At 44.7% G+C, this 26,485-nt stretch overlaps 1 protein-coding gene across 15 annotated transcripts in view; it reads right to left on the bottom strand.

Moving 5' to 3' along the window:
- Positions 1-26,485, bottom strand: part of CD7 (CD7 molecule) — a 47,355-nt gene that overhangs the window by 17,019 nt on the left and 3,851 nt on the right. For 2 of the 15 annotated variants that reach the window (XM_080399154.1, XM_080399144.1), the window contains exons 1-3: positions 5,725-6,636; positions 1,388-1,555; positions 235-552 (exon numbers count right to left, since the gene is read on the bottom strand). Coding sequence is in view for 5 of the 15 variants with exons in the window: in XM_080399147.1 (XP_080255273.1) it covers positions 235-552; positions 1,388-1,451 (382 nt within the window). In the remaining 10 variants the exon portion in view is untranslated. Of the gene's footprint in view, positions 1-234; positions 553-1,387; positions 1,556-1,759; positions 2,291-2,319; positions 2,900-3,259; positions 3,601-5,562; positions 5,636-5,724; positions 7,199-26,485 lie in introns of those variants that run through there. The other 13 variants (XM_080399155.1, XM_080399149.1, XM_080399147.1 and 10 more) reach the window with 12 other exon arrangements.

The following is a 26,485-nucleotide window of genomic DNA, read 5'->3' on the forward strand; positions in this document are numbered from 1 at the left end:
TAAATCAGGGTAACATGCATTTATCTGAATCTCTACTAGTGCAGTTTTAAGCAGTTTGACATGAGATAATTTATTTTGTAAAGGATTTAATGAATTTTTTTGACAAAAGAAACTCACTTTGACAAGTTAGTTTACTCATTAACCTCACTGTCAGCCCAAATATATAACAGTTCCATTTCATAACCAGAAATGTGTTTTCCATATGATGATAGCCAGGCTCCTAGTAGAGCATACCTTTAAAATCCAGTGTGCCACATGAGTCTCCTACTCCCATGGCTTTCTCCCAGACTATGGCATAAATTCCTTTAAGACAAGCATTTTCTTCTTGCTGAAGGCACATCATGATGTGTGTTTCACTGGTCACCAACTGAATTACTTCATTTGAAAATGTCTCACTTTGTGTTTCACCAATTTTTACAAAGCCCTCATAATTGGATGATTTGCATATGTGTTCCTCACAGTTTTTGCAGTGGTAGACTGTCACATTTGTTTTGCCAGATGAAGACCCTTGTGACCCCTCAGCAGGGTCACCACCACAGGGCATGGCGATATCTAAATAAGAAAACAAATAAACAAACAAATTATTTTCTACCAGTTTTCTCTGCAGAGTTGTACTGTTAGGAGACAGAGATGAGTTTTGGTGGACAAACCCAGCCATGGGTTGAGAGACACTGTCTGCCAATGGACAATTTTTATATGGTACTGGGCCCAGTCCCCGAAATAATTTTTGAGGGTAGAAATATGATGTAATTCCCTCACTGCTCCCACTGGGGTTTTAACTAGGGAGCTGGCAGCTTGGGAAGTGAGTTGAAAGGCATTTCTCTTGTTAAGCTAAGAGGTCCTCTGTATGGACAGGCTGAGATGAATCATTCATTATTTGCTTTTCTTCTAAAACTCCTTGGCACGACCCTATCAGGTATATCTCCAGCAGATATCCAGACCCCAGGACAAATGAAGTTCACAGCTGAGCTGCCAGACTACATACAGCTGGATGCAGTGTCCCAGGTCACTGCCAGGGGTTCAGTTCAGGTTTCTGCAGGCAACAGTTTTACAGTCAAGCCAAAACGCACCAGCAGCCTGGCCAAAGTGCTGGAGTATGCTGGCACTGGGTGCTGAGAGCTGACAAAGGTGTTTTACTCATTCAGACTCTCCTGGTGAAGAGTCAGTCATCACCTCATTTGACTTCAGACAAGTAGTCACCTCTCCCCAATTAGGTGACTGTGACAGGTCAAATGAGTCAACCTTCACCTTCTTAATTTCTTTTCTCACCTAGCGGTTTTGTAGTCTTAGTTTTAACTGGACACAACTGAGCTTTCTAGTAACAGTTCAAAAGTTTTTAGCTACTCACGTGCAGTGAAAAGCACTGAGATCAAGCAAGGAGACTCACTTGGATGGGCAGCTGCAATGGCCAGGAGCAGGAAACAAAACCATGTGAAGTAGGGGGACTCCATCAGGCTGCTCTGGGGGCTCAGCTCCAGTAGTGTTGGATGCTCTCCTAGATCCCCCACAATCCCAGGGCAGGCTCACTCGGCTCCTCCCCAAGTCATCTCCCTGTCTGGACATTAAATGCAGCAATCGGCATCCATTCACTCTTTCTCATTATTCTCTAGTCAAAAAGAAAATGACTTCTAGGCCAAGTACTAGAAAGCTTCTTCTAGCCAAGATAGCTGGAATACAGGCAAAGAAAAGTTTACACTGCTCAGCTGCTACAACACTCTGAGACTGCTTTTGCAAATGGCAGACTTACACCCCTTCCCACCTCTGGGTCAGCCACAGCAGTAGAAGACACATGGCCTTTCTGCCTGCTGGGCAGGAGGCTGCGTTCTCCAGGTCCTCCAGGCTCCTCAAGGCAGTGGCCCTGTACACATCGCTCAGGAGTCCATGCAGCAAATAACTTCTTGGCTGGCTGACACTTCCAAAGCCCACAAAAAAAATCAGACAAGGAAGATGTTTTGCGTTGAATGTTTTGCTTGACCTAAGATGAAATCGTTATTATCAAATTGAATTCTATTTTTCGTTTAGAAGACCTGATGGGAAATATCTGTCCAAATTAAATGAACAAACCAAACAAAAACTTAGTATTTTTTTACAAAAAATGTCTTGGATTTAGTCAGAAAGTCGTCCTCAATCATTACAGTGAAATTGTCATGAATACGTGAAATATGTTTTACTAAAACACAAGTTTCATTTTCCAAAGGAGAAAAAAAAAAAATCTGGAAAAATCACCTAACTTTCCTCATTAGCCTAGCTCTAGAAAACAACAAACTGCTTTGCCCTAGGAGCTTTCTTTTAGAACAACTTTTTTTGGTATGTCACTACCTGAGAAGTACCAGAGAAGTCCCTTGAGTAAATCTCCAAACGAATTCTGCGTTAATTCCTAGGTACACATCAACTCTTCAGCAGAAGTTAATAATGCTTATCTTTCATCATCTGTGCCAGCCTAGAGCTGCTGAAAGTCCTATCACGATTCTGGAAACAGACGAGAGAGGACAAATACAAGCCCCAAACCCAGCCCTTTCCAGCTGCCGACAGGCCCAGGAGGCGGATCTTTGAGACTGCAAAATTTCCTGCAGAATGAAATCTGGGGTCCCTCCGCAGAGCCCCGAGCTCTCGACACCCCCATGCAGGGCCCGAGCCCAGGGAACCGCAGCCTGAGCAGAGGTCCCGGCCTCCACGAGCACCCAAGGGGTGACCCGTCCATTTCCACTTCACACCACACGAGGGACCAATTCTTCCATTTTATCCACGGTGCTCCCTCTCACCTTTACAATCCTGCAAGGATTTCTTCTTGCCCCATCAGGTATTAATAACATTCAGAGCATCAAATGAGCTCAGCATCTTTTCTCATACTCTTTCCATACATCTAAAAATAGCGCCTATCTTTTTTATTTTGGGGAAGTTCGTGCTTTGGATGTAAAAACAAAACCAAACCAAACAGGTCAGTCGGTACCATCTCACACATCACTCACTTCAACCTGACTCCTGCCTTGCAAAGCGTCAGTTAACAATGCCTGTCGTCCGTGTGTGTCCCTCCCCACCCCCCCCACCCCCACCCCCCCACCCCCACCCCCCCACCCCGAGCCGAGTGCCAAGGGACTATCATCACCTTAGAAGAACAGAATCCTAGAATCATTTAGGTTGGAAAAGACCCTTAAGATTACCAAGTCCAACCATTAACCATCACCGCCAAGTCCACCACCAAACCATGCTCCTAAGTGTCACATCTACACATCTTTTAAATACCTCCAGGGTATCATACCTCCTTGTCCTCCTTGTAGCACGTTCCCTGTGTAATGCAGTCCTCACAGACAGAGTGATTTTTTTTTTTTTCACCAGTAGTTTTCAGCCTGAGCTTTGTATTTGTCTTCCTTCCATTGTTCTCTCTTCTCTTTTGTGATCATCTTGGCTCATACTTAAGCCTCCTTTCATTTTGTTCAAAGTTTATCCCCCTTCCTCTTATCTCTGGTGACATTCCTTCCGGCTCCCCCTCTTCATTTTCAAAAGCCAGCACACTGTTCACCAAATCTCCCACTGGTCTGTCTCTTAACCCTCTTTTTTGTCAGGTTTCTGAGCGTCTTCAGCCGTCTTGGCCACCTCCTGCTATCAGTTTTAAACTTACTTTAACAATAAACCACTCCAATCTAAAACAAACTTGTTCGGATAGAAAGTATTTTTCATCAAGGTTTTTGCCCACTTGCCTTTCTTTTCAAGGCAATACAGACCTTTGCTTTTCAGATCTACTGACAGAGCTGGGAAACTTGAAAAGTCCTATATTTAGAGCAAGCATTTCTCACCAACAGCTAAAACATCAGTGTCTCATCAACATTATTCTCATACTACATCCAAACCGCAGCACTGTACTAGCTACTAAGACAACAATTAACCCTACCCCAGCCAAAACCAGGACACAGACACAACACAATAATCAACTCCACTGTTTACCAAAAGAGGAAAGCCAGTCAGTCACTAATGCAATAGCATCATTTCCACGAGAGGAAAAGTCCTCTCTCAAAGTTAAAAGCTAATGCCCTGGAATATTCTAGTTTGGCACCCGCATTTTCCTACTCCAGCATGAGCTAAACGAGCTCGCTGCCTTTCCAGCGCGCATCCTCAGACTCAGGGAACTCTGCTCCAGCACAGCTCAGCTGAGGCTGCTGCTTCAGTGGGGACCCCCATGGTGACAAGCACAGAGCCTGCGGCAGGGGATCACCCAAAGTCCCGCTCACAGGAGACGGCAGAGCAGGGCTGCTGCTGGGGGGTTGAGGTCTGCTTCCCTCCCCAACTGACCGCGAGGTGCAGTCATGGACCCACAAGATCCGATGCTATTTGCCAACTGTAAACACTGCATTTCCCTGCCCCTTCTCTCTCTTCCAGCCACACAACCTGCAGGTCTGTAGCTTTATACGCGTTTTGGTATATGGCTTATATGGCCAGGCAGAACCATCTTGGTGGAATAATGCAATGTATTTTCAGAAAAGATTTATTTGTTACTCTAAGTATCCCATGGAGAGGACTTAAGTTTCAAACAGTTTGAAGAAAATAATGTTATTGAAGGAAGCAAGGCAGTAACAAAATAAAACCCAAAGAACTTCAGAAGATCCTACAGATTATATTTTCCACTGTAACTTCTTTCCTGGAAAAGGAGTAGAATATACATAAGAGCTAATTTTTGCATTACTTTCAGTACCAGTTTTGCTTTGTTGATGTACTCAATACCACTCGGAACAACCTTTTACAATAAATAATAATAATAAAAACACACACACACACAAAAAAACCCCACAACAAAATCACAGAAAGAGACAGAACAGCTATTCCCAGAGCAAGCCTGTGAGCGTGGTTTGTTTCCACAGTCCCACCAAGCCGGTGCAGAAAGCCACCATCAGGACACCGAGCCTGAGCTGAGAAATCTCAGCACCTGCTCTTAAAAAAAATCTTCCACCGTAATCCTTAGAAAACACTGCCAATGTTTTATTTTCTACTTGCAGCACATTAAGACAAGTAGAATAAACTGTTTCACTAGCTTAATTTCTTTTATTTTAAAACTAGTATCTCTACTGACTGACACTTTCTGTTCAGGTTCCCTGTTTTGTTTTGACCCACCCGTGTCCCCGCAGGTCTCGGAACAGCAGCCACAGGGAAAACAATGCACCATCGGCTCCAGCCTGGGCAACAGCTTCTCCCCAAAAAGGAGAAGAGTTGCAAAGATTTCTACTGCAACCCTCCTGGCAAATTATGCTTTATTTGCAAATATGACAGAATGGCAATTTTGGAAAAGGAGATATTAGCAAAACATGCTAAGGAGCTACAAACAAAAAAGTTAACTGGATGTGGGAAAATTATTGGGGAGTTACTTGAAAATGCTCTAGTAGATTTATACTATTGCTTCTGTGGTCATTCACACTTATATAAGTGCACCACTTAATGAAGCTGTTGGGTTTTTGCATTCACATAGGCAATACGAAAGCAGTGCAGAACTGTGTGAAAGTTAGTAGCCAGGGCCATAAAAACTGGTGTTATTTAGCAAGATTATACAAACAAGCAATACACATTCTTCCTTACCGAGAAAATGTGAAACATGCTACTCATTTCCCTTCTGCAGCAGACTGTTTTTTTAGTGCCCATTTCTAAATGCCTAATTAAAATGAGGAAACAGCAACAATTTGTAAAATAAAAGACTGGCTGTAAGACAGGATCCCTTAGAGAAGACAAAAGCATGAGTACCTTAAAAGCTGTCTGCATCCAAAGAAGCCTTTGTGCCTTTTCCCTTCCCTTCTCCATGCAGTCAAGCAGCCTTCCCAGCTTCCAGTTCAGTCAGCTCCTCTTCCATAGCCCTGCAGAGGAAATGCAGAAGCCACTTGGATCCCAGACAAAAAGGCACACGACCAGTTTCTCCCTTCTTTAAAAGTCAACTGCATTTCCACTTTCACTTTAGGAGTAGCAGGTCAGGTCTCTGAGCAATACAAAGTCAGTCCCTGCTTCGTGGCACTGTGCAGCTGGAAAGCATGGGGAAAAAAGATCACAGACCCCAGAAAACCTCCCAGGAACCTGCTTATGGGTTCTGGGGCAGTAAATCTGTCTCTGTATGTATTGCAACAGTAACGTGAAGGGACTGGATTTGGGGTCTGCTACCAACTTGCCAGGCAAGCGCTCACAGCCAAGGAGAGCCTGCAGCACTGAGCTGGGCTCAGCTCAACTTGTTCCCAGTCAGGCATCAGTGTTACAAGATACCCTGCCACAGCACAGATGCTCAGCAGCACTGCTGCTGCTTGACTGAATTTGCGCCCACCACATCATCTGGCATTAGCAGCCAGGAGCTGAGCAAGGGCAGTCTGCGCAGCCCTCTGCACATCAAAGAAACCTCTCTAATTCCCAAACACTTTGCAAGTCAAATTAACACTCATTGGCCTTGGCAAAGCACTTTGAAATGAAGGCTACAGGTATTCATTTTTCAATGGGCCATGTTTATATTTGCTCTTCAGTAGAGAAAATACTATTTATTAGGTCTGACCATCGAAAAAAGGCTTCAAGGACTTGTTCTTCAGTATTTCACACACTCTGTGGTCTGCTGTGCTTCAGCTTAACTTCCCTGCAGGGATGAGGAGTGCTGGTAGGAGACTTCTTTAAACAATGCCTCCTTATTTCCCTTGTACCCTTCCTTCAGGCGGGGCCCGGGCTGGCCTGGAAGGGGTATTTCTCCACAGGGAGAAACATGACAGTGTCCTCCACAGCTAACTCCAGGAAGGGATACAGTTGTTCTGCCCTTGAGGAGACAGCCCACCTCCCCATGGTCTTCACCATGGGCTCCAGGGGAATAACTGCTCTGGTGCCTGGAGCACCCCTCCCCCTGCTTCTGCACTGACTGGGGGTCTGCAGCACTGTTGCTGTCACAGTCTCACTCCTCTCTCTGGCTGCAGCTGCTCAGTGTTTTTCCCTTCCTTAAATCCATTATCCCAGAGGCACTACCACTGTCACTGGTGGGCTCGGCCCTGGCCAGCGGTGGGTCTGTCTGGGAGCCGGTTGGTATAGGCTCCATGGGGCAGCCCCCTCTGTAGCCCCCCCGCCAAACCCTCCACACAAACCCAATGTAAGAGTAAACATAAAAAAAAGCGGGGAGCTTCATCTCAAACCCAGGGAACAGTCAGGAGGCAAACCAAAATCCCACTCTGCAACCTGCTGCTAAGAAATAGCTGCACGGAGGGTCTCTTTGCTCCCAGACAGACCTGGACAGAAAGAGGAAATGCTTTTAATTCCATTTTCGTGAGGAACAATCAAACCATTGCTTCTTTGTTCTTTCTAACACAGAAATGCAGAAAAGGGCTTTAATTTCTACACTTACTCAGAAACACTTCCTGTTAAAATAATTCCCGAAAAAGTAAGACCCATAGTCAGAAAGCGGCTGGCGCAAGGCTCACTGCAAGGCAGTGGCAGGAGCTGCTCAGCAATACCCCCCACTGCTCCTGGCCTGGCCGTGAGAGACAGCGTAATCCCCTCTTTGCCCCTCCAAAACGGGGCTAAGCATCTTCTTTGCTCAAAGCACATCTATACAAGAATCCAGAACTTACCATGGTGGGATTACAGAAACACCTATCCCGGGTATGGTTAGAGCTCTCTTAAGGCCCCTGGCAGCAGACAGCTTCTAACATGCACTGGGTGCTGCTGGCAAGGTCGAGTTGCTCAGCTCACCCCAAGCTGACTATGATGTATCACACGTATTTTCCTGCCGCCTGAAATGACCTGGAATTCCTCGTTAAAAAATAGCTTGCCGTTATAGAAGATAAGCAGGTACAGGCCAGCCTTCAAGTCAATCACTTCACAAAGAAACCAAAAGAAGCCCTGAGTGCACGGCACCAGCTGTACTTTGACTCATATAAGGGAGAAAGCAGCTGGCAGCACCTTGCTGATTCAACATCCCTACCTGGCACAGGGAGAGCTATGACAGTGACGTGAGTTTCAGCTGCTGCTGTTGCCACGCAGCCTCAGTCCCACATCCTGCAGCACGCAGCACCTCCATGAGGAGCCAATGGTCCTTTTGTGGCCCCGTGAATCTATACCTGCCCTTTTTCTCTGCTGTATCATCTACTGATCCTGTTTCCAGGCTGCAAGCAGAAACAAGGAAAAGCAAAATGCACTGCAGCTCCCTACTTCTGAGCCGAAACCCCTTACGTCTCAAGAACAAGTCTGCAGCCATGTGCACTATTACACTCTGCTGCTTGTCTCAGATATGGAAACTGGAAGGTAAGTGCACGTGCAATGGTGGTGGAAAGCACTTCAGAGCTTTCTCAGTCCTTTGGCTGCTCCAAGCAAGAACAATCCCTTAGCATGCCTCAGCTGTGTAGCACTTGCACTTTATTTTTTTAACGGAAACTAATGGTTATTTCTACATATTTGCCAAATGGGCCACTGAGAAAAATAGTTGGCCAGCACTGTTCTAACATGTTTTAGTGTGTAATGCAAATAGCACAAGGAAACAAGTTGTAGCTAAGGAACATAGCAACACAGATGCACACCAAGGTTTTTTTGGCCTCTAAAGGATTGAATGACCTCAGGAATTGCTGACAGGACTAAATTCTTCACTCAAATCCAGCCCATCTAAACAGAAGTTCTAGTGCAAAATATATCAATATTCCAAGAATAATGTTTTTCTTTTGCCTTGATTCATTTTTCACATAAGTTAGTTTCCGAGTACAAAAATTCGGTAATCCCCAGCCTTACAAGAAGTGCTTCAGACTAACCTCTCCCTACGGGTCACAGTATTGAGTTCCCCTGGCCCTGTTTTCATGCAGATTTTCATTTTCAGTGTGTTCTCTGTGAGGGATACCCAGTTACTCAAATGACTACCTTCTACAAGCATGGAACAGAAATCCAGAGGAAGCATCTACTGTCTAACCTGAAATTCCCAGGAACAGGGAAAGAATGTCAGTATCCAAGAACCGCTGATAAGTTTATTTTAGCCTGTGTAGATACAGCTTGCACCATGTCCTTTAACTATAAATTAAGTACCTGATAAATAGAAAAGTAGTACTATTTATTTCTTTAGTGAGGAATTTCCCCTTCTCTTATTCACCTAGAAATATGTATTAGGTATTTATTTTTCTTTGTGGACAGCAGAACCTTCTTGCCTTGCACTACATGACAAGAGATGTTCTGGAAATAAGATCGATCACAAAGAACATTCCATGTCTTGGCTAAACCATTTGTAAAACCTCTTGAATACTTGTAACAGCTGACCATCAGCCTACTCCTGCATATGCACCAATTTCTGTTTAAGGCAAAATTTTCAAATTTCTTACACGCTGTTGTATTCAAAGCCCAACCAACTTCCAGACAACTAACCCGATGGATTCAGGACAGACAGCTGTATTCTGTTTTACTGCCAGCAGGGTCTTTATTGGACTGTATTTATACTGCAGTAATCCTAGAAACTACTCCTGAATGAGGCTTCATTTTCACTTCCAAGACAGATAATCTCCAACTTGAACTTTCTCCTATGGCCAAAGAATCTTCTACTCTGATCCACCCTGACACCACAAAACCCCTTTCCTTTAATCCAGAAATACCAGCTCAGAATATTAATATTAACTTTAGCCAGAACTTTACCCAGAAACTCAATGTAAGAAATGAACCAGAAGACATGAGATGAAAATAAAATACTATGAACACAGAAGAACCTAGAGGTTTTTCTTAGACATATGCATGACTACAAATAATATTCTGGGCTTCTATTCCTTTTCACTTCAGAGAACTATTACCTGGTTTTTTACATATATGTCATTTTATACTCTGGAAAATTAAGAGAGTGATAAAGCCCAGGGATGTATTCCATGTCTCAGTATTAATTAATCAGCCATTAGTCCCATTTATCATTGATCTTAGTGTGTTTGCCACTGGTTTTGGTTTCCAAATCTTATTTACATACAAAACTTGCACTTTCATGTTTGCAAGGGACTTTCCAGCTAATCTCATACATCAAGACAATAGCATGCGATGTAATTTATGGCTGAAACATAAAAATGAGAATTTTTATGACAACCAATGTAATGTCATAAACTATTTTTACTACTAAGTAATTTACCAGTCAAGTGCCGTTGTACAAAGCTGTTAATGCAAGGAAAGATAAGGCTTTTTCTGGCAAAGCTGCCTTACAAAACGGAGCAGTACACTTTGTTGGCAGGAATGGCTGTTGTGAAACAGCAGTCTGGTATCTCTTGCCACTGGTGACTTCCTGCAACAGAAACCAACAAAACTAGCTGGAATACTGCTAATATATAGAAAGAGGTTTGGTTGGTTAGTCTAAGTGTTTAAGAAAATGTATTTTGAATTCAGAAATTTAAAGTGCTGAAGCCGCTAACCGGCATAACCAGGCCTCGGCCCTTGTACAGCCCTGATCCAAGGCTGGTTTAACACCCAGTCCGGCTAGTCAATGGGAGAACAGAGAAACAACAGATGATCAACTGTGCACACAGGTGCTCTCAGAAATGCAGGTGTTTTTAGAAAAAATAGTATATGTGAATAGGAACTGCTTGTTCAAAGACTAAGCGCACTTGAAGGAGTGTGTGAGTTAAAGCTGGCAGAAAGAAGATCACGATCCGAGTAGCCTGGAACAGAGGCAAAGACTGGAACTGAACAGGTGAATCAACTGGGACAGTCAGGTGATGGATTCGCAGAACTGACAGGACCAAAGGAAGCTTCTAAAAACTTTGGACATTGACTAATGATTTGGTAAGTGTATATAAGCTGTGCTGCATCCCTTTGTTCTCTGCCACTCACTGAGGTGGTGGCCCAGCTCTGAGTGGTGATTAAAGCAAACCTAGTGGTACCCACAGCTGCCTAAATTTTTCCTTTAACACTAAGAACCATATTGTGAACTTCAGACAGCTATTAATTTTAGTTAATATACTTTATATACTTTTAAAATAGACTTTAGTATCTTTAAAATCATTATTAAAAGGCCAGAATTCATCCCTGACATAAGTCCACTGCTTTGAAAAGAAACTTGATTCTTCACCCAGTGGACAACCAAGCAAAGATTCACCAGATGCAGTTCCCCGAGGTTTCCGTATCACCATATTAGTGATTTCCACCCCTCCAGTTCTGTATCCCGCAGATGCTGCATTGTTCAGTGTTTATGCAACACCTGCACTCAGAGACCCCCTCATGCTAAGCTCCCTGCAGATATCTTGTGAGGCAGTCCCCTACCTCAGGGGCACTGCCCTTGAAGCAGAAGATTGACCGAGGGCAAGAATGAGGACAGATTAGCATCCTAGCCCCACAGATAGATGGATTGTAGCCATAATTCTGATCTTTTACTTCTTTGGCTTCAAGGTGAAGGTCAGTAAAGAGAGATGCACGCTGCAACTGTAAAGGAGAACCTCCTCTACTAGAGGAGCTACTCTTCACTGCGTGAGGTCACACAGCACAGGGATCACCTCAAGCCAGTTATGGTTCTGGATGCCACATAAAACCTCAGCCTCTTTAGTTCCCAGGCTAGCAGGCCATGCAGGAAGCTACACACCAGCTGAGTAGGACCCCACTGCCAGGACATAAGCATTTCCCCAGCATTGTGACTTTGGATGCAAGATGCAGTGAACAAGCACGGAAATGGTGTGATGACCCCCACTCCAGAAGACTGCAGGGTACCAGATGACTCAACAGGGCTTCATCTTGATGCTGTCAAACTTTCTTTGACAAAATTACCTAACGTAGAAAGCTTCTGGAAGGTGCAAATTAAAGTGATCCTGAACACCACACAGCAACAAGGACCAATCGAGGATTTGCGTGCCAGGCTGTGGCGTGGCATGGCAATGCTGAGCACCCACTGCTGCCAGGAACCTGCACCGTGCCCAGCACGTGTGCAGCCATGCAGAGATGCTGCCAAATCACCCTCACCCACCTGTGCGAGGTCTCTTCCACCAAGAGCCTCAGAGAAACTGCAGAGGCTACTGGCAGCCTGGGAAACATTTACATTAGTCACCTTTCCACCCCCACCCCCTCTCAAATCATACTCTTATTAGCAATAGAGTTCTATGTAGAACGATGCCATCACCTTTGTGGCATTCCCTGGTATTGGAAAGCTCGTGTTGCAATCTTTTTGTTTAAGAGAAGTAATGGGAGAGTTACTTTGAAGTCTGCATAAAAGCTGCTCTCCCTACATGCCAAACTCACATGCTAATTGAGCTTCTTCTTTGTTTCACTGTCAAAACAAACTCTTCTATTGCAAGAAATAAAACTTCGCAACTCCTCTGTTCATGGCAATGCCTCAAAGCCTCTGCAATACCCGTAACCAAGATTCCTATAAAAGGCAGATAATTTCCTAGAACAGCACTGAGCCCTCCACGGGGCCCAAACAGGAACCATAACTGCAGTTATGAACCTTTAAGGCAACAAAACACTTTTTTTTTTTTTCCAAGTATCCATGCACCCTGAGTGTCCAAGGGGTCTGGTTTTGACTGGAGACAGCTATAGCACAATTAATAGACAACAGAATCTCAGAGATGAGAATAAAAGGGAGCAGAGATCTAAAACATTTCTGGCTTTGCAGACACACAACCAACACCAGTATAGACAAAGCAGTTCAGCCACAGCCAATTAATATATTAAAGGACGATCCAAAGCCTTCTGTAAAAGGAAATTAAAATAATTTAGCAGAATTAACATTGCTTAATACCAAAGCTAGTTATCACAATTTGCCCTTTAATAACAGAGACCAAGGACTATAAAAGTGAAGCTGCAATTAAAAACCAGGATTTGGTCTGTTTACTTTGATATCTCCCTGAAAAGAAACACCATGGTGACCCTAACTATTCTTTTTTCCTTCACTGTTAAACAGGACAAAGAAATCTCTTTTCTCCTGGAAAACCAGATGTCTGAGACCATGACCCAAACCTCACAAGTTACTTTTTCTTCAGTACAGATTTTTAGATACACCAGAAAGCACAGCTTTTCACATACTAAAAAAAGAGAAAATAGATGGAAGGAACCTCAGTGTTTGTGAAGCAGGAGCTCACACGCTTCTCCAGCCTCATCATCCTGTTTGTAAGATCAAGGATAATATTCAGGCTTACCCTTTGCACAGGTGAGTAATTATGGTGAAATCAGAATTGAAAAGATGAATAAAGGCAATATTTTAAAAATATTAATATTAACCATTAAGCCTTGTTGATAAAATTCCATCTGACAACCCTTCCTTGTGTCTCCCTTCCTTTAACTATAGAGTGAACACTGAGTTTGATGTTTCTGCCATATGGCCCATATGACCTTCTCTTCAGCAATCACACCAACCTCTTCATCATTTCTGGGTGCCACATCAGTCCACTTCCCTCTTTTACCATTTGGAGTCCTGACATGAATGCAAGAGAAGATCTCAGCTTTCCCCCAAGGCAACCAATCCTGCTCTAACACACCTGTGTTTAGCACTCCTCACACATAACCAGGAGAGGTATATGTCTCTACTGACACGCGCATTAAAAGAGGGAGTTTAAACATCTGCAGTCACACTCTCCTCTTAGCCTTTCCTTAATGACCACAGGCATTTAGAAAATGAGCAGAAGTCAGCACATCTTCCACCCTCCTACATTTTTTTTCCCAAAGAAGATGGTCCTTTTGCATTCATGGAGATCCTCTAACTGCCAGGAAGCAGATGAAAGCAAAACAACTGCACTGCTCCCTGTTTAACAGGCTTAGGAGGCACCGCTTCCCACATTTCAAACACTCACCATGTGCCTTCCTGCTGAGACCAGCTCAGCAACTCAGCTGCCACTGCTTGGATCCCTCCCTGTGAAGAGCAAGTCTGGAGAGCTAGGAAATGTGCCAAATTATCCTCAACACTCCAGCACAGCACCTTTCCTCCTCATTCGTTGCTTCTCATTGCAGCTGGTCCTTTCTTTCCTTACCAGCCTTTCCCCTTGCCCAGGAGCTGGGGAAAAACCCAGCTGAGGACAGTTTCGAGATCTGCCTGCTCTCAGATGGGAAAAGGCTCCAGTTTCATTAGCAGATTTAGGTGATTATGGAGTTTTTATTGGCTTTGTGGTGTTTTTTTGTTTGGGGTTTTGCTTGTTTTTAAAATCATTATTACTTCTTGCATAATGGTGGCAAGTTGCAGTTTGGCATGCCAATAAAATGAGCAATTATATGGTAAATTCTGCTGCTGCTGACACCATGGGAATGGGGGGAGGAAAACTTAATGGCTAATAAACACAGGGTACAGATGAGGATTAAGTCTGCTGCTTGCTTTCTCTCCATTTTTTTGGAGTGGCAAGGAGACAAATCACAGTTAATTTTAACTATCAGCGAGTCCAGTACAAGGTTAAAGGAGCAAAGTGAGCAAAGTGACCTGGAGAGTGCCTGAATCCATCCTTTCCCTTTCCATTATATGCCTGAATAGCTCCATAGAGCCATAATTCCTCCTCCCAGTTCACAGCCCACTCTTTTGTTCAAGCCAGTGTTTGTTTGTTTACACTTTGTCCCCATTTTCATCACGTCACAGATTGAAAGGTCAAGGCAAGTTGGTTGCATTTGCAAATTGTGCTCTGAAAAGAAAGCAGTGTTCCTAGAAAGGATTTAGGTGCTTGGTCTTCACTGACCCCTTGTAATTGAAGAGGTGGACGATGAGCCTAGGGAGACACAATTTCAGGGTTTTATTTAGCAGATGTCATACGTAAACAATCAGCCTTCAGTTTAATCACAGTGCTGCAAAACAACCACTGCCCCTTCGGTAAACCTGTGAATTGATTTGGTTTGCTCTTACAATCATAGTTCAGGACTGCAGCTTCTGTATTAGAAAAATACTCCAACACCAGGTCGTTTGTCTACCTTTACACATGCTCCAGTCTCAGGGCATTAAATTAGAACAGTTTCCTTTTTAAAAAGAAAAAAAACCCAACCCAAAACAACAACAACAAACAAACACCACCATTCCCCTGTCTTTTTCTGACAGGCATGCTGGCCCTCGTTGAGACACCATGTGACAACCACATGCACAAAGCTGAATTGATGTCACTCTCCAGTACCTTCTTAAGACTACTTTCCCCTGCTTACTCTGAGCTTTAGGCCAGACCGCCGCCTTCTTCCCAAAATTCTCAGGTGCTTTGGCTCAGGCTCTTGTACTTACTTCCTTCCTGACCCCCTCTTCAGGCCAAGAGATTGCTTCATTCACCAGAAATAAGTGGAATGTGACCCAGAAGGCAGGCAGAGGAAACTGTGCCTTCTGCAAGTGGATGCTGAAAAGTTACACACATTTTGGCAGCTGGCGGCATCCCATCGCCAGGCAAAGTGCACAGCTTCCTCCCCCAGCTCCCTCCAGCCAGGGATTCCCACTGCATGGCTAATGCAGTACCCAGGGTTTCTGACTAATAGATGAATATCTTACCTTTGCCTAAGGTTTTCTTTAAGGTACCATCTTGGTAGATGTTCCTCAAATATGTACTTTACTGGTGAGACAGATTTTAAGTTTTAATGGATTATTTCCCTCCCTCCACTCCCAAGAAAGCCTTGGTTTAACTTCTTAACCATCCCAGTGGCATCCCAGAGATATGAGCTGTAAAACAGCTCCTCAGCCAAAATATTGGTTTTCTAGTCAATGCTTTTACTGCCAGCACTCTCACTTCATTATTAACAACAAAATGATACACCTTGTCTTGTATGTGCTTAAGACTTCTAAAATTATACCTTCCAAGCAGCCTGTAAATGGAGACACACAACTTCCTTCAAAATAATTTTAGAGAAATTTAGTGTTTCCCTGACCATCTTGTCCTAAAACATAGCTATATTTAGAGGGAGCTTAATATCTTTGAAGATAAGAACCACCTGCTTGCAGATTTGCCCCATGGCCAGCAAGTCTGCCAGGATTTATGCCCCAGAGTCCAAAGAAGCTATCCTGTTTCTTCACGTGCATTCAGGTGGACTTGCAGATAGACGGACAGCCTACCCACCCTGAGCAGTGACCACGGGCACATCAGCCCAACACACACACATCAGCCCCAGATCATCGCCCTAAAGACAGAAATCGCAAAACCCCACAGTCCAAGGCCAGAAACAGAATGGACAACAAGCCTTCCTGATGGCCAAGCAGCAGGATCACACTGGACTGCAAACAACAGAGAACCAGGTGCTGCAGTGGAGACAGATCAACCCATGGCAGCTCCAACTTGGTAGGACAAGAAGGTCTCCAAGAAAAACCCACTGAATTTTCTATCCTCCCCTCACCTGGATCATTTTTCTTCCCAACATTTGCTTTCTGTTGCAACACAAGCACTTAGCTAACGCCCAAGTTTGTTTTCAAGGGGATGGCTGCAGCAGACATTGACAGGTAGGTTGTTGCCACAGCACCTGGGCACAGGGAAGGTGAGCTCTCCCCTCGTGCCCAGGACCACCATCAGGTGTCTCCACAGTAGCTGGAAGTGTCTCGGCCATCCAGACTCTCCCCCCTGTGATCCCAGAGGCTGTGCCCCTGCCCACTCAATTCAGGGAAGCCACTTCCATGCCCAGTCTTGCTCCTGCTCAGGAGCACATGACTTCCATGTCTCTGCTTTTATTTGTAGTGTATGATGACTCAATAACCTTATTTGAGCACTTCTGGGAAGACTCATTACTGAAGATTTGCAACCAGCCCCCGCTGCCCCCCCGCCCCACCTAGTTATTGTATTCTGAACTGTATAGACAAGGTTTAATTAAGTGCATGTGTTGTTCTCTTCGCTTTACCACTGCCCCACAACTGGACGTGATACATGCAGCCAAAATAAAGCCGAATCCCAGCCAACTAGCACAAGGAGGGATCTAAATACAAATGCCTTGCCGCCACGAGCTACACTAGCTCCCAAGAACTGCTGACAGGGTGATGGCACACAAGAACAGCTGAAAGATCATTTGTCATTGTCTGCAAAAACTGAACTCATGCATTTTGGACCATAACTGGAAGCACTTACAGTGTAAGTCACAAGCAGGCAGTGAGGGGAAGGAACTCTTCTAATTAAGGAATGAACGAATTGCTTCAGTTCTCCAAAATAGAGGCTTATACAGCATGGGACAGGATGAGGACACAGGAAAAGGCAGCTCCTAATGACTAATACCCCAACTTCATACTATTTTTTTTAAACCCACATCCTCTGGTATCCGTAGGAAACTGGATCTCAACAACAGATTTACAAATAGAGAAAACAGTGATGCAATCCTTTCAACCCTAGCACAAGAGGATTCATTCACCTTCTACAGGCTGAAATTACTGCTTCTCTGCACATCAGCCTGCCCTGCCAAAAGCCAAGTAAATGCTACACTGCCTGCAGCAGCGGGGTGGGATTTTCCTTTTGCTAGAGAAAATGCTCAAGCAGAGTAAACCCACCTTAAAGCTACTGTCAGGTTTTCTGCATCTGTTTTCCAGCAAAGAGCATATCTGGGAGGATGAATTGCAGCAACAGCTCTACTACGCTCCAGGCTTAGCAACACCAGCACTGCCCACACATTCTGGTTTTGTTCTCTTTAGACAGAACAGAGGGCAGAAATAACAGCTATAAATTTCCTTGGGAACATTTATTGGACAGTGGGATGTTGGCAGCCTGGAAAATTTGTAGGCTCGAAATATGAACACAAGCAAATATACACTACAGGACAGCCTGCAAGTTTAAAAGCCGAGACCACCAAACAGCACATCCCAGCACCTAGGTGGTCACACAATACAAGCTGGAGTAACCTATCCTTCCCATATTCCAGTTTACCCTCTGTAAAAGCACAAACACATCTGGGCTTGTGAGAGGAGCCTGAAAAAGTTGCCCCCAAGATGTTTATCAAGTGCCACAACTTGCTTCTAGGTCTGCGTGCTTGACAAGTACTCTATAGCCCACTCCATCACCTTTCTAGAAACGAAGCAACATGTTCACATTTATGTCTCCATCTATAGAATGCAGATTCCACAGATTTGCACATTTCTCTCAAAACTAAAATGATGGGATTGCAGAACAAGTCTATTTATGCAAACACAAACAGCTGTATTGCTTCTCTGAAGTGAAGAACGCAGCTGGTATCCCAAAGGCTGACACTCTCCTTGGCAGCTCATACACCTTTGTGGTGACTGAGGCACAGACTTTGCAAGGAGAGTGAAGTGAAGACCTTTATTGTTAGTTAGTTACAGCTTTTATAAGTTCATACTCTGTACACGTGCTGCTGAAAGCTTTATTATTGGTCAAACTCTACTGCCCATGAGCCCAGCCACTGTTCACCATAGGCGACTCTGCTGTTCACGCTGTCTCCTTATCTTCTAGAGGTGAGACCACGTTCCTCCTCTGTGTCTGTTCCCTCCGGGTTCCTTCTGTCACTCCCTCAAAGTTATTTGCTTTTTTGCTGCAGGATAATAGCTGTCCATCGTTAAAGCAAGGTCACAGCTGCACATTATCAATGTCAAACCTACTGTCTCCGTACTCTATACGCCTTCAGAGGAGTTTAAATATAGATATTGCTCAGACAACAATAAATTCTGGAAGGCAACAAATATTGCAGGCAAAACCTTTCCCAGACACATTTGGTACAAACTATGGCGGGAAGCAGTTTGCTCCTTAAGGGCAGGGAGCACTCCCCAAGGAGCAAAGCCAGGGAAACCATCCCACCACCACACACGAGAGCTTTACGCCTGTCAGCCCTGAGTTTCTGTCCTACTCCCAACACTATTGACATCTCAGGCCAACTTGGGAAACAGCTCACAAGGCAAAACTACCATCCCAGGAGCTCAACGTGAAAATAAGAAGTTAAATGATTTCTCACAACACAATTCAACACACGTACCGAGAGTTTTTAGACACCTACTTTTTAGTAGGTGCCTACTATGCGTTACCAGCAGGCCAAGCGTGTTGCTCAGAAGCACCAACCAAACCTGCCAGGGGGAATTAAAGCCTTCAGAGTTAAGCAGGGGCAGTAGAAGGCAATCACTGGCAACACAGGTAGCAAAGAAGTTTGCAAGATCTCATAAGGCTGGAACAGGCTGTTTGCATGCTACTATCTACTCTCCGAGATAGCTCAGTATAGAGGAAAAAAGTTAAATTAATTACATTGAAAAATGCATGGCAAAACACAGAAGGTGTCCAAGACAAAAAACCCTCCCATGAACAAGCCACAACTTCTGGATCCACCAAGTCTGACCAGGGTTTAAGACCTATCTGTTGTCATACTGCCATTTGGAGGGGGGGTGGTGGTGGAAATGGGGCTTGGGAGGGGCTGTTGCCTCCTGTTCTGCCCTGGGATATCTCTCTAGAGGTCCCTGGACAGACCACCACTTCCTCAATCACTGCTAGCAAGAAACACCTGGGGACATGCTACATCCTCATCCTCTGGACCTTTTCCTTCTATGACTCATACTTTGCAGTAGTCTCATACTACCGCTCCTAATTTAGCCATTTACAAGAACAGGGTTTATTTGTGATATATTTGTGATGTGGATTTCATTCTCACCGGAATTTATTTCAGCTCTGGCATGAAAGGCCAGGGATTTTGCACTATTTACTTCACTATCTCACCCTTGGAGTCCAGTGATGCAAGGAATTCTCACACTTCCCTAAGATTATCGTCATTGCAAGAAATTCCAGCAAGAAATTAAGAACCAGATAACATTTCCCTTTTCATGGCTATGTTCCAGAGAATAAATACATACAAGGTTTAATGGCATAGGCATCTGACCTTTTGACACTGTTGGGCGTGTTTCCTGCTCCCTGCTATACAGATTGCACCAATACCAGGAACTTGGAGAATTTTAAGCCTTTTTCCTTCTCCTTAAAGAGGGTGTTTAGTCACAAGTTAGTGACTTTATTATAGTTGCTGCACATTGAAGAGAGAGAAGCTGTCAATCCCACTACAGCTCAAGCCCCCTGATGGCTGTTGCAGATAGGGAGTCAGGTGGGGAATGACACTGCAAGGGACTTGCACATCCTCTCCCGTACTGTTCCCTTGCAGACACTGTCTGCGACAGGGCTCATTGATCCACTACTTCAGCCAAGGCAGAAAAACAAAGAAGAAATTCCCTTAGCAGCACTGGGTTTCCCTCTCTGGTACACTCTGGGCTGTGCTTGCCACCTATGCTCCCTCCTGGCTGAAGCTGGTCTTCAGGCCTCTCTTCCAGCTATGAAGCAGCTTCAGCTCATGGTACAAAAGAATCTTGCAATGGGTATGTAGATGCCAACACTGTTTCTGAAGCATCAGAGCAGATCTCTGCACCATCAGGCTGAGACATGGGAATCTCAACAACAGATCGCCAATGTTTCAAAATTGAGGCAGCTGTGCCAACAGGAGATCCTCTCTTACAGCTGCATTCCAAGCAAAGAGCTGTCTTTAGGCAGTGAAGCTGGAAAACAGCTCTATCAGATCTCCAAATCTCATTTCTTCCGTATTATTTAGCTCCCCTTCTCTACTGAGGCTGCATCACGAGGAATTCTTCCCATGGAGAGGTGCAGTGGAGAGCCCAAACATGGTTCATGAGCTACAAACTCCCCAAGAAGAAATACCATTCAAAAAATAGCCATCATTCCAACACAGTTCCTGGCCACTGCAGACCACACAAGGAAGGGAGGGAACATGTTTTTCCATCTTCAGAAATTGAGTATGACCCCAGATCTATTGGTTTTGTGAGTTTGCTCCTTTCTAGCTAGCCTTTAGCCTTGGGTGGTACAAACTTTTTTTCATCTATAGAAAAAAAACATGCTATTTATCTGATGTGGAAGATAGTTCCCTGAACAGCGAGGTCTTGAGATATTATTTCTACAAAATGTTAACAGCCTGTGCTCAGCCACCACCCCCTGCCAGCAAGCATGGAGATCTTCCTCAAGCTGTTCTGTTCCACGAGCTCTCTGTGCTCCAGCTGAGGTCCCACCTCCTGGAGTAACCACTCGCTTACTGCCATGTTCAGTTTGGGATCTCTTACAACACACAGCTCTTACAGAGCTGCCATGTGGTGGTGCATCTTGCCCCCTTCTCTGGGCCACTCCATGACCTCAGGAATTCCTGTTAGGTCTTGGCATTTGAGTAATGAGTTGGGCAGTTAAGCACCCCTTGATCGTACCAACAGCTCTAGCATGACTAAGGTGGGGAGCGGCACTGCCTGAACCAGGAGTTCCTGTTGCCTGGCAGAAACAGAAAACAATAATCAGTCATCCTCTGACAGCCTGGGGACGCTCCTGGCCCAAACGGAACAGCATCATTTTCATTGAAAAGCAACCAACTCCAATAACGCCAGGATGGAACTTTACAGCTAACTAAAGCCAGTCATCTCTGATCCTATGAAGAGCTGTCCAAGTGAGACCCTTTGAATCTGCTGGACCCCAGCAGGCTGCAGCCAGCATCTCCCCCTAAGTGGGATGTTGCTCAGAGCTCACAAAGTCCCAAGTCTGCTAAACAAGGGTGACCATCGCCAAAAGCTGATAAGGGAGCAGAAGCTGATACCCCAGCTTCTTGAAGCTCAGCCCTGCGCTCATTGGGAAATGCAAAGGCACTGGATGTGACTACTTCACTGAAGCTGAGGGGAGCTTTTAAGAGGTATACCCTCATACATGGATCTCTGTACCCCTAACCCTTTGGTTTTGTGCGCATGTGCAAATTGATTTAGATACCTCATCACCAAAATACAGTATAAATGTTATAATTTCAGATCTGTAAATAAACCTGTTATAATTGAAGTAACTCCTATTGAATCATTTTGTCAATGTTAAATTAATTGATGATTAAGTGCTGTTACAATTTTGTGATCAACCATGAACTGTGAATAAACCTTCACTCTCTGTACCTTAGATACAACCTGTTGTCCAAGCCCAAGGCTAGGATTGGATGTAGCTGCTCCTAAACACTATCAAAGAGTTTAGAAAGCAAGGGAGTCACTAGGTTCAGAGTGGACCAACAGAATTATTTCCCTTACCCCTTATATTCCTTTAGACATAAACCATTGTCCAAGTCAGACTAGGATTGGATCTAGCCACACCTAAACTCCAAAGAGCTTAGAAAGCAAGGGGGTCCATTCTGAACCTTAGGACTCAACAGAAGGGTCTATTTTTTTCTCCTACTCTTTCTACCTTTTCCATTAGCCATAAATCATTGACCAAGTCTGAGACTAAGATTGGATCTAGCCATGCCTAAACACTATCAAAGAGTTTAGAAAGCAAGGGGGTCCCTCTCTAAACCTCAGGACTCAATGGTAGGGTCTCCCTTACCCCTTGCGTCTTTGATCCCTGCATAAATCATTTTGGCTTAATTCTAAATTGATTTTTAATGTGATTTTTCTTTGTGTGTTCTATCCATATCGTAACTAATAGAGTGAACTTTGCCATCGAACTTTGTGAAGTTGCACTCCCACAAACTCTTATTAAAACTATTCCACTCATACCTTTGATAGCTATTCTTTAAGCAACTTCACCTGAACCACTCACTCGCCACATGCCACCAGCATGTCATTCCCCAACCCTAAACAGCACAGTTGCTTATTCAGACACTGGTGACGGACACAGACCACCCTCAGCTCTTGGACCAGGTATACACCAGAGAACATCCAAAGTGAGGTGGGTTCCCAGCTAACACATGTCATGGGAACCAAATGCAACGCTGCCCAAAGAAACCTCAGGAAGCTTCCACAATGTCAACTTCCACATGGTGAGGGGAATCCATTGCCTCTTTAATCATCAACTTGTCAGCAAAATTATTTGAAATATCATCTAAATAGAAGTTTGTAAGATTTAAGGATTCTGCTTCTCACATCATGTTTCAAGAGAATGGGATAAGGATGCTTCACGTCATCAGATGTGTCATGTCGCATTTAGTAATATTTGTTCATGCTTCTTACATAGAAGGTCAATATTTACATTCAAAAACGTTCTTGTACAGATGACAGGAAAGCTACTTTTTTTTTATTGTTGCTACAAATCTAAAGAAATTGTTTACAAGGGAGCAAGCAATGAGCGGAGCACATTTCCTGGTCAGTAGCAGCTGGCTTATGCCAACTATTGAGATTTTTGACTCACAGAGGCAGTAAAAATCCCTACGGAACACTTTCTTCTACATCCTTCTGCTTTGATTAACTGCAGGGGAAGGGATAAAAAAAAAAAAAAAAAGGCGTTTAGACTTTCTGTTTTTAGCCCAGGCTCCCAAGAGCTGGTGTGTACATGAGCCACTCAGCACACACCTGCCACAATGGGAAATCACCTCCGAGTCCAACTTTCTCATGGTAAAAGGAAACAAACATCAGAAGAGCTTGATTTTGTATACAACATTGATAAAGCCATTCTCCCTGCAATTAAAACTAAAGGTATTCAATTCAGTAAAATGACACTGCATTCCCCATGACTTGTTTGATTGCATTTTGAGTCTGGTTGAAGAGTCACATTCAGGAGCTGCATAAGGATGCATTTCATTTGGAAAGATAACCAAATTCAGACAGCAGGATTGTTGAGTTTTTCTAATCATTCAGAGGAACTATTTAAATAAGATTTTTATTGACATAATCTGTCTGAGCACTAGACATTTGAGAGCACAAACTACTTCAGGCTGAGCTGCAGTGTAAAACCTGCAGGATGACATCTATCTTGCAGTAAGATGATCTTTGTCCTACTCGAGGCTAAACACCAAGTAAATCACCCCATCCTTCCTTCAGGGGCTACCTACAGGCAAAAAAAGGCTGTAGCTAGTGCACCCCAAAGTACTAGTCCTACAGTTTGCATTCTGCCAGCAAGGGACCCTACGCTTGCTGTGGGATGTCTTTCTGGTATCCAAATAGGAGAGAAGATCCAGGCTGATGCTGGGCAGTGGGGCTCCCATGGGACCCCTTTGACCAGCAGGAACCTACTCTGCTCAGGGTGCCACTGTCCAAAGTCCATTGGCATGAGGCAAAAAGGATCATGTAGCAGAAGACGTAGAGCTGCACCCCAGAGGAGCCACTGCCTGACTCAGAGGCCAAGATGCCCAAGAGGTCTGAGCTTTAGCTCTTCACAAGTCTATGCCCTGATGGTTTAGTGGCTTATGATAGACCACTTGTGCAAAACCAACAGCCATATAACTCAGTATTTGCGGATTTTTTGGTTTGCAACCAAAGGCTTCCGCGTTAGAGCATAGCTTGTCTTGCCTGCCCAGCACAAAAGATGACTTTGACATATTTATCCAAACAAATTCTAGTTATTCTCATCAGATCTTTTCTTGTTCTCAACTGATCTTTTCATACCAAAGTCTCATTCTTGCCAAGGACACAGATTTTTTTTCTGACTCCATTTGCCTTAACTGGGGCTCTCTGACAACTCCCACTAGTTCCTCTGACACTGACTTTCACTTTTCTGAACCTTTCCCTCCATAGACATGTTTTTCTTCTGTAAGGCATAGTCAGATGCTGGCACACTACAGGCCAGTCTCTCAGGACACTCACTTATTGACACATTGCATGTTAGCAAGCATGACAGCAGCAAGGAAATATTTTTTAGCTGAAGTCTTGCCAGTTGTGCAACACAGGAGAGATCTGTCTCACATGACGGCTGCCTCTGGTCTACCATTTCAGTGTCTCGCATTTCTTTTCCATGGAAAGCCAGAAGCAAAGTATTCACCCACCCTCTTCTGCAGCTCCAGAAGGAGAAACTGGGGTAAAAGCTGCAGGGCTGGAGCTGCTCTCAGGGGTCTCCCACAGTTCAACCCCATAGATAAGGGGAGGAACGAAGGGAAGAGGTTGACTGTGCAAAATTAATTGCCCAGGACAGCTGAAGGAGAAGCAACATGCTGCTCAAAACAGAGGCGAGTTTCAGGTTTCTAATACACGTTCAGGGTATTCCCCTTACCACAACTCCATCTCCAGCCTTTTCAATTACCTCAACTTCCATTTCCTTCCTCTATTTCTCTGGCTCCTCGGTAGATAAGATCTGTACAACTGACATTTTTCTCAGTCCAGAATAATCAAAATGACCCATCCCAGTGCAGAAAAGTTACGTCCTCCAGAACTTTCTACCTCAAGTTACCACACAATTTTTGTGTATTATTTTAAAGTTTGTTACGTTTATGACCATCGTACCAAATATTTTGGAAGAAGGAGCGGAGAGCATGATCCTTTGTTCCAAGAGAAAAGCTCATTAACAACCCTAACGGCACATGCATCAAAGCTTTTTAAATCTGACAAGTCATCATCTAAAGAGCAATTCCCAGTCTGGGCATCTCTCCACCAAACCTCCAGCAGCAATTACAGAACCACATGGCATGAACCACCGCGTGAGAGCAGCAGAGATAGGGCTGCTCCAAGAAGCCCTGGAGAGCGCGCTGCACCAGCAGATCTCAGCTCATCAGGCAGACAAGAGACATCACGGTGCTTTGGGAAGTATGGAGATTTGGAAAACATGGAAATAGGGAAAACCTGCCTCTGCCTCATTGATGTGCTACGGAGGATCACAGGATTGCATCACACCTGTCACCAATTCCCCTCTGGGAAAACAGATCAATGGCTGAGAACCCTCCCCCCGCACTCAGTGGGATGCTGCTGGGAGCTACAGGTAGCCCTGCTGCACAGATGGTGGGGATTTCCACCCCGCTCCAGTGTTTGTAGAGGAATGAAGGCAGAGGGTTGATTAGCATCGATAATACACAGCTGTGGCCTTGCCACGAAGGCAGTGGGTTGACTGACATGGACAATGTGCAGTTGTAGCTCATTCCTGTTAAGTAGTTAAATAGCACTGAGGAGGAGTAGTGTGGCCTGACCTCTGGAGGAATGAGAAACAGCACAGACAGTAGAATCTGACCAATGGTAAAAAGCCTTGTTGCAGCCTACTAGTTGGTGCTGCAACAGTATTTTAGGTTACAAATCACCTCCCTGCTCCAGCTGAGCCAAAAGACCCCTGCAAATGACACAGGCCAGTGAGGCATAGGCTCCACCACCCTGGGGGACCTGGCATCACCAGCCTAGTGGTTCTCCTTCAGCAGGATCCACTGTCGCAGGGTCATTTAAGCCTGTTGTGATTCATACTGGCCTTCCCACATCTTTGTCTTTTAAGAACTGCTTCAAAGCCAAGACAAGTCACCCCGTGCCCAAGGAGGTGGCAGGAGGGCAAAGTTGCTGGTCCCTCTCCTGGGGGTGAAGGACACGTTTCCCCCCACAGCCTCACTGCCCTTGTCTGTGTAGGGTAGCTCTGGAGAGCCACCAGAAATGGAGGAGTAACAGGTCTGCAAAGGCCAGACATCAGGGCAAAATTCTGCTTTTCCCTCACCCAAAGAACCCCAGGACAGGGAGCACCCCCCAGGTCCCCTCACACCACCACAGTGACCCCAAGGTGTTTGTAAACTCAGAAGCAGCCCAGCTGCAGGTCCTTACTCAGATAACACAGCCAGGAGGCTCAGGCGAGGAACTTCCTAATAAAGGAGCCATTAAACTTCCTGATATTTCCCACTTTACTGGGGAATGCTTCCTTCTGGGTCCGTTCCTGCAGATGTGGTTCTGGGCAGGGGAATACACCAAGGACGGCGTGCCCCAGGGCTGTAACATGGGGACACTACAAACACAGACACATTA

The sequence above is a fragment of the Falco punctatus genome (assembly GCF_963210335.1).
Source record: "Falco punctatus genome assembly, chromosome: 1".
Classification (NCBI taxonomy): Eukaryota; Metazoa; Chordata; class Aves; order Falconiformes; family Falconidae; genus Falco; species Falco punctatus.